The 12780-nt window shown below is 38.9% G+C and overlaps 3 protein-coding genes across 3 annotated transcripts; 1 reads left to right on the forward strand and 2 right to left on the reverse strand.

The window, feature by feature from the left end:
• The first annotated feature begins 71 nt into the window (after positions 1-71).
• Positions 72-2297, forward strand: LOC115623643 (mediator of RNA polymerase II transcription subunit 17). The gene is made up of 3 exons (XM_030518088.1): positions 72-201; positions 261-2019; positions 2082-2297. Exons 1-3 carry the CDS (start codon positions 113-115, stop codon positions 2163-2165), a joined length of 1932 nt encoding a protein of 643 aa, XP_030373948.1. The 5' UTR covers positions 72-112; the 3' UTR covers positions 2166-2297.
• Positions 2298-2327: 30 nt separating this feature from the next.
• LOC115623860 lies at positions 2328-3558 on the reverse strand. Its single transcript, XM_030518405.1, has 2 exons — positions 3277-3558; positions 2328-2486 (listed from the first exon to the last, which is right to left on the reverse strand). The coding sequence occupies exons 1-2, from the start codon at positions 3556-3558 to the stop codon at positions 2328-2330; spliced, it is 441 nt and encodes a 146-aa protein (XP_030374265.1).
• A 976-nt stretch (positions 3559-4534) lies between these two features.
• LOC115623535 (single-stranded DNA-binding protein 3) lies at positions 4535-12598 on the reverse strand. Its single transcript, XM_030517918.1, is given in 2 exon segments — positions 4535-10193; positions 11868-12598. A coding segment is annotated over 1 exon segment (1701 nt). The 5' UTR covers positions 9588-10193; positions 11868-12598; the 3' UTR covers positions 4535-7886.
• Positions 12599-12780: the final 182 nt, after the last annotated feature.

Genomic DNA, 12780 nt, shown 5'->3' on the forward strand with positions numbered 1-12780 from the left:
GTACAATTACGGCTGATGGCAACTCTATAAATATGCGCATCGTTTACCACACTGATATTGGCTTGCTTGTTTTTGTTTTTGCAAATGTTTTGCGGCGTTTCATTAAAAAACAATGTCAAATTCCGTGAATATATCTGTAGAAACAACATGCGAGAATCAAATACGTGAAATAGCATACGATGGCACCGAACTCTACCAACCGTTAGTATTGAAAATGCAATAATATAAAGATTATTTGTCAATTAGTTGGCACTTTTCAGGCCGCTGTCCTTGTCTGAAAGTCTGGCTAAATGTGCGGCTCGCATTGACTTCAGCAAGACTTCCCTGGATGAATTAAAGAAAGAGGAGAAGTCCGCTGCGGCAGCTGAAGAGGAAAGTAAAGATGCGGAACAATTTCAAGAAAATCTCTGGCCTTGGGATGCAGTGCGCAACAAGCTGAAAGACGCATTCACCGAAATTTGTGTGCTCTCCGATGTGATATCAATAGCGAAAGATAAGAGATATTTGGTGCTGGACCCGCTGCTCGAGGATGGCGACGATACTAAACCCATTGTGCAGGTCTACAGTCGCAAGAAAGCCATGTCGCAGGCGGCCCAGGTGTTGCTAGGGGGAGCAGAACGACTACGCAATGCCCATAGCGAGCAACGTAGTCGCAATGTTTCCGATTTTCACATAGAATTGCTGCGGCTGCGGCAGAACTGGCGCCTCAAAAAGGTATCGAATGGCATTATTGGTGATTTAAGTTACCGTACAGCGGGCTCGAAATTTGGCATGAGTGGCACTTTCGAGGTAACTAAGTCGGAGGATGCCATGGAGGAGGATGCCGCTGGTACCACTACTGGCAATAACATCGCTGGTGGCAGCAATAATGGCATGCAACCCAAAGCAGAGCTCGCATTGCGTGTCATTGTGCCTGCCGAGCTGCAAGGCGTGGCTTACATTAAGGTTATAACACAAAAGGATCAGGAAGATTTATGCACGGCCCAAGTAAACTTGATGGGCCATGGACCGAATATCACAGCACCGGCTGGCGTTTGGCAGAAAACGCTGGAATTCGCACAGAATGTGCTCTTTTGCAAGGAGCTCTTCGCACAGCTAGCAAGGGAAGCGATACAGCTACAAGCTCCCATACCGCATGTGGTAATTGGCAATCAAATTCGTGCAACCCTGCTGCCCAACATACAACTAATCATCTCGTTGTGTCACTCAACCACCTTCGATTCAAGTCAACCAGCACCCATCAACGACCACGATCATGTCTTGGAGCATTCGTTGCATCAACTGCTGCGCGAAGTTCATCACAAGAACTCACATCATCCCTTTCCACATCCGGCGAGCGCGCCATTAGGTCCAACTAAGAAACGCATGCTTGCCGGTCCCATGGCCGCTGATCGGGAGACGCTGTTGGATATGACAAAGTCTCAGACCATACTGGAACAAATAATAGCACAGGCCCAGCACATTTTCATGCGCAAGCGAACACAGTATGTGTTGGATACATTGGCCCGTGATGTCAAGGATCCACAAATTGTGTCGCACTGGAATGCCATGAACAGCCCCACGATGTCCTGCGTGAAAATTAATATTGTCACACACGGCTATGATGCCGTTAATCGCACCTCGTTGGTTATACACGTGAAGGAGCGTTCGCTGAAGTGCATCTGTCGGGATGGACGAGTCATGCGTCTGTCCTATGAGCCGCAAGAATTGCGCGACCTCATACTCTGTCAAATAAATTCGCATCAGATCTCCTGTCTTCTGAGTCTGGCACGCTGCATGGCTTGGACAGTGCTTTCAAATAGCAATCATCTGGGAATTGGCAAAGTGGAGCCACTCGGCAATGCCAGCTCCTGTTTGTTAGGCTCACCTAATAGCGATCGCATGATTGCCGTGCAGATACGTTGCGATCCTCAAATCGATGTGAAAGTTTACATTGCACGCAGTCCACGGCAGGATTTCTTCCCCAGTCCACTAGTCCCAGAGAAGTTCTGGGAAAATCTGGGCGGCAATTTCAAGGAGGTAAGCTACAAAAAATATTTACATTAAAATTAGTTATATAATTAACTTATTAATCTGTTTAGGTGCGCTTTGATAAAATCGAGGGCAAGAGTTTTCTCAACAAAATGGAATTTTTGATGGCATCACTGACCAGCAACACGACCTAACTGTCCTATATACCTCATTATTAATACAATTTAGTTTTTGGTTTATAGCGAGTATATAGTATGTACGATATTGTATTAAAATCCACTGGCTTCAGGATTAATAAATCGTTTAATGTGGGATTGCCCCATTCAGTGCTGCAGACTTCCATTCATTGATGATTATCAGAAATGACTGTAATTACTGCTTCTATAACCGGTTGTTACATAGCCACGGGGCTGACCACTGATGGTTCCACTACAACCACCGGCCTGTGGCGTTGGATAGCGCTCTACAATGTTAAAGGTGTCCTCCAAACTAATGACATTTGCTCGATTCGTGCTCTGTAATAAAATCATACCATAAAAATACTCTATATTAAAAATATGAATCTTTATTTTTATATGAACAGGTAAATAGTGGGTATAGAAACAATAATTTCTACTTGAAATAGACAGAATAAGATCGAATTTCTGTCCAACATTTAAATAATGAAGAATTCTTTGTAGTATAGAGTTTGTAGGATTGTTTTAGTTTCGAGAGTCTATTCGAAACGTCAACGAGTATAACGGAAGGCGGATGAATTTGTAAAAAACTTTAAAAGCAACATATGTAATAAAATAAATTATACTTTTCTCTAAATTCTAAAATATAGCATTTTTTTATAAAGTGAGCAGATTATCGAAAATATGTATTAAAAAAAAAAAAACAGAGTATAAAAATTATAATTGATGCAATAGATAGAATTTCTGAAGAATATTTTAAATATTTACATACAATTTATATTATTATATACATAATTGAATCTTTAATATCTAATCGATTTATAGAATTCATAGGAATTATTTCAAAATAATGCATGTTTTAGAAGTATTCTGTATAGAAAATAAATACATAACTATTTGGGACTTTCGACTTTTGTTTTTCGGTTTGTTTAGGGTATAGGAAACAATGCATCATTTGAACTACTAGCAATTGCCCTATGTTTTGCCAAAACGATGTCTGAACTTTTCACTTTGTGCTAAAGAGACCGATGATGCTTTAATCGCATTTCATTAAAAGAATATAACGCTTTGGCCAGCTCACAGTATAGAGAGACGTGAATAGCTAAAGGTTTCCGAAAGGTAAACTTACCCAACGCTCTAAATCACAGAAACTGATGTCATAGCCCTTCGCACGCGATTCTGTTGGATCTAGTGTGTAGTCCGTCATTGGCTCCGCTTCTACCTGGGGCTGAGCCTGTCTTAGATACAGCCCACGATTTGTGGAGAATAGGACAGGCACACGATTCGATGGTTCCGTGCCCTTTGCTGAGCCCACAACTTGCCTATAGCTCCGAGAATTTGGCAAAGGTAGTGCTGTCACCTGGTTATGGTCCTCTCCAAAAGCACCGCCGACAGTGCGCACAAATCCCATGCAACCGTAAAAACACGACGCCACTTTGCTGCATTTGTTTCTCAATCCAGATTCGGTCGGATATATACACATAAAATGATATGCATATGCATTTTGCGGTTTTATTGATTTCTTTACTTCACAGCGCCGACGACGCTGTCAACACTAAACTGGAAAAATAGACAGTAGACAGTGCCAGGAACTGTAATTAGCCTCCGTTTGTGTGGGCCATTGGCGATTCGGTTGCTTAGCAAAGTTGGACAACGCCAGTCGATAGAAATGGCAGACAATTGGGGTCTGCTTGGTGTCCATAGGTTCGTGCTGGCTGAGGAGGCAAATAGTTGCTTTGTATTTATAGCAAAACATTGATAATCGCACGAATTTCGGTATACAATTGTGCAATTAAAATGTTAACAGCCACAGATCGGAATTATAAAACAAGTGGAATACATGCAACACGAAGCAAATAGCCGTTACAAAATAATTTGTTTCCTAATCCTAATACGGCAACAATTTTTTTTAATACTTAGAAAACTAAAACTTCGTTTTGAAATGCTGCTTTGAGTATTACAAAATTTAGCTAGTTAGTATAATGTAAGAAAGCGCCGCAGTGATTGAAGGGCTACAAAATAAATTATTTCCCTTTTCAAATTAGAATTAGTTATTAATGCTCAGAAATTTAATTTTTAATATTGCAATGAATTTTGCTGTAATTAGCTGTTTAGATAACTGGTTCTACCCAGGCACGATCTATAATTAGTAAATAAAATACTGCAAAGAAAGAGGGTTATTTTTAACCCAATATTTGAGAATTATAAAGCTGCTATTAGTTCAATGGGAATATTTTTCGATAGTAGTACTCTTGAAAATATGCTAACTAAGAAACTACAAAATTCGCATTTAGATTTTATTTTCATACCACTCCATAAATAGATTTTCCACCTTTTTACTTTTTACAAATATTGTTTTAAAACTTTATTTCATTTTATATTATATTTTTTGTTTTTGTGTACTTGTAAATTGTTTAATTAACACTAAAATACTTATTCAAACATATTTTCATATTTAATCCGTTTTTCATTTTTTTTTTGCCTTTTCTTGTTTTGTTTTTGTTGTTCTTCACTTAACGCCGCGCCATTACACATACGTAATAATATTTATATATAGATCCAGCAATTTAAACGCTTAATCTTTAAGCGGTTAGTAAATAATATATAAATTGTATATTTATATTTAAACTTAAATACTATTTAAGTTTGTTTTGGTTGTGCGGCATTAATAAAAATCATGCAGCAAACCGTTCTTGATTTGCATATACTTTCGAATATGCTTCAAATTCCGACACATTGAATATATATTTAAAATATATTTTTATTTTATTTATATATATTTAAGTTATTTTATCAATTGATGTTGCATATTATTTTTGTGGTTGTTCTATTCAATGCGGCGAATTCCTTTTTGATTCATTCATGTATTTTCATATTCTTATGAATTAGTTGCTAATTTAATGCTACTGTACGTGTTTTGTAAATGTTAAGTTATTTCTCATTCAGTAGACCTTTTTTTTTGTTTGTTTACTATGTGAATGCTGTGTCAAAAGAAAAGGTGCAAGCATACACACATATATGTGTATATAGTTATATATATATGTATATAGTTCTATATACTTTCCGCATTAATTTTAATCATATATTAATTTGCATTGGCTGCGTTCGCTAAAACACAGCTAATTTTCCGTAGAATTGTTAAATTTTTTGTACAGCATGATGTTTTTCTTGTTTTTTTTTTTTTTTTTGTTTTTAAGTTTAGTGTTGATATCTTGAAGTAAATATTTTAAGTTAGGTTGCTACATTTTTTGTTTTTGTATTTTTTTTTTGCTGCCTTCTGTGCTGCTTTTAAGTAATAATCGTCTATGCATATTAAACAGCTAATTCTTAACTACTCTTTTATATTTCTATATATATATATATTTATATGCGCAATAAATTAATGCATACGATGCGCTTTGATTTCTTTAAATCTTTATATATATATTTCGTGCCCAATAATGCGCAATGTTGTGCCTTCTTTTGACTTCCAAAAACACAACAACACTTAAGTAAGCAACACTTTGCTGTATGAGGAGAAATATAAATGATAAATATTGCTCAATTACCACAACATTAGCGGAACATTAAAAGAACTTAAATAACAATTTTTATTTTTGTTTTTTTTTGTTGCAAAAGAAAACAATATACAATATGCAAACGAACGACCGAACGACAAGGAGAAGAGCCATTTGGAAACAACAAAAACGGGCAAAAAATAAGTTTGTTCCAAAGGACTGCAAGAAACATAGACAAAATGCCTCTTTTTTTACAATTATTATTACAGCGTAAGTAACGCATTTTGGTTTTGTACAATGTTGAAGGGGTGCGGGTGTGATGGTGAAGAGGGTAGGGCGGAGGACGACGTGTGATAGCCAAAAGCCGACATTGCCATTGTGCTTAGAGAGCACAAAAACATACACACTTACAGTTCTATATATAGGTGCATGCATGTACATATCGAACAAGGCTAACTATGTTCCGCTATATATAAGTTTATTATTTACCAATATAAATATTTCGTTCTCCCTTTTTTTTTTGCGCCTTTAAGACTTGCCTAACAAAAGTTGCCCTTCTTTCAATTTCTACAGTAATGTTATTATGTGTTCCATATATATATAAATGTGTAAGATATATATGTGTATATGCAAAAAATCACACAAACAGAAAATGTACATACAAAGGTATCAGGATACATATACACATACATATGTATACTATATAGGCGCACATACAAAATTATTAGTAATATGCGAGCAAGTACTTGGCTGTTATAAATATATAGGAAGGTAATGAACAGAATGGGGGGAAAAACCACAAAACTTGCTCAAAATATGCGCTTAAACTGTTGCATTTCATTAACATTAAGTTAAGTATATTTGCTTTTCTTTTTATATATATATGTATATTTTCTTGGGCCGTACACACACATTTTTATTTTTGTGGAGCGTGGACTTGCCACATGGACGCGCCTGCTGTGGGTTTCTATTCTTTTGTATAGTATTTACTGAAGCTATGTTCGCACTATCTGTGGCTCAAATATTTGACATTCAATATTATTGCATATTATAAATCATATCATATGTTTACTACGTAATCAAATAAATGTTTATTCAAGCTCTAAAATTTATAATTCTATTGACAAATACAAATAATTGTAAGTTTTGAAAATGTTGTGAGCTCGAATATTAAGATCCTCAAAAGTTGTACTTTCTATAAAGTGGAAGTACTATATAAGTACAGTACATATAAAATCGATATTTAGAATAACTCAACTGGTATTTTTATTGTGGAATTAGTTTTGCTCTCATTTGAGCTGTACTTTTCTTTATCCTGTCTGTTCCCGTTTCAGATTTAAATAAAATCTATCTACATTTGATCACGCACATATTAAATGTTAAAACGTAGCGCGTACTATTATTCAATTTCATTATAATTGGGCGGAAGGTGGCACAAACTAATGTCTACTCTAAACAAAATATATTTCGATTCGAGTTATATTCTTGATTTAGTTTCAATAAATTTACTCAATTTTACATTATCCCAGCCCTTCACTAAATCGATTTTAGACAAATGGAATCGATTTCAGAAATGGAAACAGATCTGAATATTAAGCAGACATTGAATAGATTCAGGACATTATTATCTCATTAGCAATTCCTTACGTTTTTTACAATTCACTATAATATTATTCAATGTCTGCTAATAAAAATACAATTTTAAAAAGTATGGATAGTAAAGCTCTACCGAAAAATTTCCCTGTCCTGTCTTTAGTGTTACATCTGCGGTGCAGATTTGATCGTGATATTTTTGGCCTGTATGAACATAGCATGGATTACAGATTTTCCCAGAATGCTTTTCGGATTTTAAGGCAAAAGTTTTAAGTACTTGTTTGCCAAAATACTGAAACAATTTCTAACAACTTATTTAGAATGCTCGAATTGAAAAGTTGAATAGAAATATGTGATTTGTGGCCTTGATGGTTATAGCACAATATTTGAGCAATAGCTAGTGTAAACATAGGGTTATAACTATTTTACATTTGGTTTGGCTTTGAGTTTGTTTAGCTTGTTTTGTTCAGTTTATCAGTTTTTCAGTTTTTAATTCGCTTATTATTTTTGCATTTCAATTTTACAATTTGCTTTGACGCTATTACATTAATTTGTTTCATATATGTATGTATCTGTAGATTAGGTATTAATAGTTAATTTATGCTTATGTACCGAGGAGTTACTACCGTGTGTGTGTGTGTGTGTGTATTTAGAAATTGAGTTCCTTGGAGTAATGCGCACCAGAGGGCACAGTCGGATTGCCAGAGTTATTAGAATTGTTGTTACTGTTGTTACCATTGTTGTGTGCTGGATTGCTGTTCGGATTAGTGCTGTTGCCGCCATTGGGTGGCAAGGAGGGCAGCGGCAAGTTGGCTGCGCCACCGCCACCACTTAAGAGATTGGAAGCGGCCGCACCAAGCGCCGCTGCTGCCACAGCGGCTGCCGAGGTGCCACTGCCTGTGCTATTGGAGGCTGCAGCAGCAACGACGGCGGCAACCGCAGCGGCCACCGTATTGAGATGCTGTTGCTGTTGGTGGTGCTGGTGGTGGTGATGATGATGTTGTTATGGCATGAAGTAGTCCGGATGATCTGTGTCTTTCTCAAACCGCTTTGCCTCCTCGTGCATGCTCTCCTTGATTTTGAGTATAGCTGCCGATTCATTTTGATCATTTTCACCGGGACCACCAAAGCCACCCAGATTGTAATCGCCCATACCACTGCCGCTGTCCTCGCGTGGCGTACCAGGTCCACCGTTGGCTGGCGAATTTTTCATACCATCCAGACCGGTACCATCGGGTCCACCACCACCATTAATTACAGGACCCATCGAATTGGGTCCACCACCCATGGGGCCCATTCCACCAGGCCCTCCGCCACCACCTCCACCATCAGGTCCGCCACCCATCGGAAATTCTGGTTTCATTAGCGAATACATGCTGTCTCCTGGTCCCCCAACGGGACCACCTTGCGTGTTGTCCTGCGGCGAGGGCATTATAGGCGTGCCCGGTCCGGGCGGACCATTTGATCCCGGTCCCGGACCGTAGTTGCCCGGCGATGATGATGAATACGCGTTCATTGGCGCCGATGCATTTGGCTGCCATTGTGGCGGTCTTCCACCTGCTCCACCCATGCCCATGCCAGGTGGCATGCCGCCGGGGCCTCCAGGTGCTGGACCTCGCATACCTCCGGGTCCACCATATCCCATTGGACCCATGCCACCGGGACCGCGCGGAGGATTCATGCGCGGGTTCATAGGACCCATTCCGCCACCCGGTCTTGTCGGATCCATGCTATTCGGCATCATTGGCTGTCCTGGCGGGCCATTAAACTCATTGCCCATGCCCTGCATACGCACGCCGGGCCGCGGACCACCAGGATAACGGGGTCCGCCCATGAAGGGTGGCTGTCCTGGCATCATTTGTGACGGCGGCGGCTGTGGACTCGAAGCATGCGTTGGCGGCGATGGCCGCATTGTCGAATTTGGAAAGAAGTTGGGTCCCATTGGACCGCCTGGTCCCATGGGACCATCACCACCGGGTGGCATCTGACCGAGCGGACTGGGCGCTGGACCGCCAGCATTGTGTGGACCGCCGGGTCCAATACCATTCACACCATAGCCTGAGCTTACAAATCCATAATCGTGAAAGGCCTTGGCCTCTGAGGAGTGATCGCACTGATCCCGACGCTCGGGCGCCGCACAGTACAGATCCCAGAAGACGCACCACCAAGTGTGCAAAAATCCTGGCGGTTCACCCAGCGTTATGTTCTTCTCCCATCGGATCTCGGAGAGGAATGTTTGTGCTGCCTTTTGGGCGCCCACATGTAGCAGATATTCATAGACGTACAGTGCGAGTTTCTCGCGCGCCTGCGCATCTGAAGGCACGGCTGAAGTTTTTGACTTGCCGTACATTTTACTGTTGTTGTTGCTGCTGTTGATGTTGTTGTTTATGTGATGTGTGTTGTTTTAAATCCGTTGCAGCTTTTTGTTGTTGTGTTTTGCCGTAAGGTGGTTTTTATTGTTGTTATGCTTAGTGCTTGAGTTTTTGGTCCATACACACGCGTTGCTTTTTAGTTTAGTTGAGTGTTTTTTCGTTTTGTTGTTTTAGTTGCGTTGCTCGCTTTGTGCTTTAACTTCCACTGTATTTAAATTATATTTTTTTATGTACTTTTCGAGGCTCTTTTCGCCGCTGCTGCGGCGGCTGCTGTTTCTGTTATGTATGTTGTTGTTGTTTTAATTGGCGCTCAGCTCCAGCTCGGCGAGCTCACGCAGCCGTTCTCCTCCGCTCTATTACTTCCACCATTTTTGATATTTTTATTATTATTTGTATGCCGCTTCGTTGTCGTTTCAGAGATTTGCGTTCGATTTTTGCAAATACACCTTGCTTTCTAACTTTTTGATTTTACAATATTTTTAAGCGCGTTCGTTTGCTGCTTGTCGCCGTCGCCACTTCTTCGTTTTACCGTTTTTATTATTTTTTTTCAGGTATTTTTTTGCCTGATTGTTGCTGCACAACCACTGAAAACAGAAAAAAAATCGTCGTGAGAGCGTAAGTATGTGTTGCAAAAAATGTGTGTTCGTGTGTACTTGCGCATATGCATGTGTATGTGTGTGTAGAGAGTACGGCCGCACCAATGAGCGAAACGTGGGAGAGAAAGAGCGCGCGCATTGTCGAAACGACACAAGTGGTACACTGGCTGCTAAAACAAACGGCACACATTCCAAAACATATTGACAATATTTTATGCAAAAAATCGTTAAGTTTCAAAAACAAATTCTGCTTAATGTGTACCAATTCATTCTATTTCATTACTTTACACGTGGCAATTGTAAAATATAGCACATTGCCGGCTGAGTGCAGGTGTACATGTTATTTCGGACATGACTTTTATGCGTTAGTTTGGCGTTTTTGTGTTGTTCTTCATTTCTCGCCAGGTGAGTGAGTGATGCCCAGTTTGTAGGTAAAAAAAAGAAGGCCAGGAACAAGCGCAGTGGAATCGGCTGGCTACGTAGCGCGCTGTCAAATGGCTATTCAAATCAAATTTCATGTACAGAGCATCATAGGTTTTCTGTTTCTTTCTTTTTTTTCCTATAGACAACACAGACGGCGCGTGGCGATAAGGCCACTTCAGTTTGGGTTCGTACAGCAGGTGAACTGTAAAACAGTTGTAGTGGTTGTCGAATTATTCTTGTACTATTTGAATAAACAGACTGCAGTCATTTGTAAGCCCCCAGTAATCCTATTGCTGAATATAGTTTATCACTATGAAGTAGTACGGGACTTGACGTATGTAACTTTAAATTGAAGTACACACACACTTGAATGGAAGCATGAATTCTAAAACAATTTGATTTGTTTCTATTCAGAATATTTTGGCTGAGTGTCTTCCTATACTAACACTTATGTATACGTTGCCGGCTTTAAATTGAAACCGGTTATAATCACAACGTTGACAATTAGGGTATTTCTGATTGCTTTTAAATATTCGAATTTTATTTTGCCGATCAGCTGTTCAGAAATCTGCAATGTGACCAACAAATTCTCAAACATTTTTAAATTGCTTTTCATTACATTTTTAAATGTTTGTTTCTCTTGCAGTAAATAATTCATTAATTTATTGTATTTATGCTGCGATTGCCACATACATATGGATCTGTGCATACAGCTGTTCAGAAAAACTTAATATTAAAACATAAGTCAAAAGTGGCCGTTCCGGATTGCTTAAGTTTCGATTTACTTCAAACAATACAGTATTACAGCATTGAAAATCAGTCAAGTTTCGGTCATGTTTCATTAACAGCTGATAAATTATGACATTATCAATAAATATCTATGTATGAACTACATATTGTATGTACGCATCGAAAATCACTTGCATTGCTATCAAAATACCGGTCGCTGCTATTGCTTTGACATTGTTCTTGTTGTTTGTTGCCACTATTGAAAGCTGAACAGCTACCACATAAATATAAAAATTGAACTACCACTACCGCTTTTTGTTGTTTTTGATTTTGTTTGCCGTTGTCTAGTTGAAGACGTCATCAAATTTTGAACGCGGGTTTTCTCTCGCACGTTCTACTTTTTACCACACGGCCACAACTGCACACACACAAACGCACATACAGATCTGTGTGCATCGGCGCAAACATCATTATGCCATATACTAAGTGTTGTTGTTGTTGCATACGCACCTTAGTGTTCAACTTATGTAGTAGCACAGATAAATTCTCACTTGAGCTGCTTTTTGGTTATAATTGTTTTTGTTTTTATATTGTTATCGTTGCAGCCGTCCTGCGCCTGCTGCTGCTGCTGATTGCAATTTTATCACAAAATCAACAAGAGAAATGCACACACACACATGAAGGTATAGAGTAGTAGTCGTTACTCAGAGCAGAGAGTAAAATATGGAATTAATTAGAATTTCATTGATTTTTCGTATTTGCGGCTCATATGTTTTCGCGCAACGACACACAATACATACAAATAATTATTTATTATTAAACCGCGCGCTGTCGATTTTTGCACCAATTTTAAAATATGTTTATATGAGTGTGTGTTCTAATTGTGTGCGTATGCATGTATGTGTATGTCGTGTGTGTTTTTAATTTCTTTTCTAAACACACTTTTCGCTCTTTTACTTGCTGTATTTTGTTGTTGTTGCTGTAATTTTTGCAAGTTTTCTCTTCACACGATTTTCATTGGCCCTGCGCCTTGTCCGTGTATTCGTCGTTGTCGACGATTGCTTTTGCTTCTTCTTGTTCTTCAACCAATAATCGGCCTTTTTTTGCCTGTACGACGAAATTTTCAGAACGAGTTTTAACGTTTAAATTCATTTTCGATTGTTTTCATTTCATGAATGAACACTACGTTCACATTTTCACTGTTATTTGCGCATAGATTTGCACAGATTTAATTAGTTTTAACACAGCAATTAATTTTATAAATATTTTTACTGCTACAAGTTGCGTCTCAATCGTCTCTCAAAAGGCGAATGGTAGGAAGGAGCGAACAAACCAATATTTTTTTCTGCTCATTATTTTGGTAAGTGCTTTGCGTTCTTAGTAGTTATCTCGCTCACACGCACATTGCCGCTTGCATGCTGCC

Source organism: Scaptodrosophila lebanonensis, unplaced genomic scaffold (assembly GCF_003285725.1).
Source record: "Scaptodrosophila lebanonensis strain 11010-0011.00,11010-0021.00 unplaced genomic scaffold, SlebRS2 tig00000053-arrow-pilon, whole genome shotgun sequence".
In the NCBI taxonomy this organism is placed as follows: domain Eukaryota; kingdom Metazoa; phylum Arthropoda; class Insecta; order Diptera; family Drosophilidae; genus Scaptodrosophila; species Scaptodrosophila lebanonensis.

Bases quoted from the DNA above. Each gene is read 5' to 3' on its own strand.
- LOC115623860 (XM_030518405.1), bottom strand. From the start codon at position 3,558: ATGGGATTTGTGCGCACTGTCGGCGGTGCTTTTGGAGAGGACCATAAC. The intron at 2,487-3,276 runs GTAAGTTTACCT...ATTTTATTACAG, and splicing joins TCTGTGATTTAGAGCGTTGG to AGCACGAATCGAGCAAATGT.
- LOC115623643 (XM_030518088.1), top strand. From the start codon at position 113: ATGTCAAATTCCGTGAATATATCTGTAGAAACAACATGCGAGAATCAA. The intron at 202-260 runs GTTAGTATTGAA...GGCACTTTTCAG, and splicing joins GGCACCGAACTCTACCAACC to GCCGCTGTCCTTGTCTGAAA. The intron at 2,020-2,081 runs GTAAGCTACAAA...TAATCTGTTTAG, and splicing joins TGGGCGGCAATTTCAAGGAG to GTGCGCTTTGATAAAATCGA.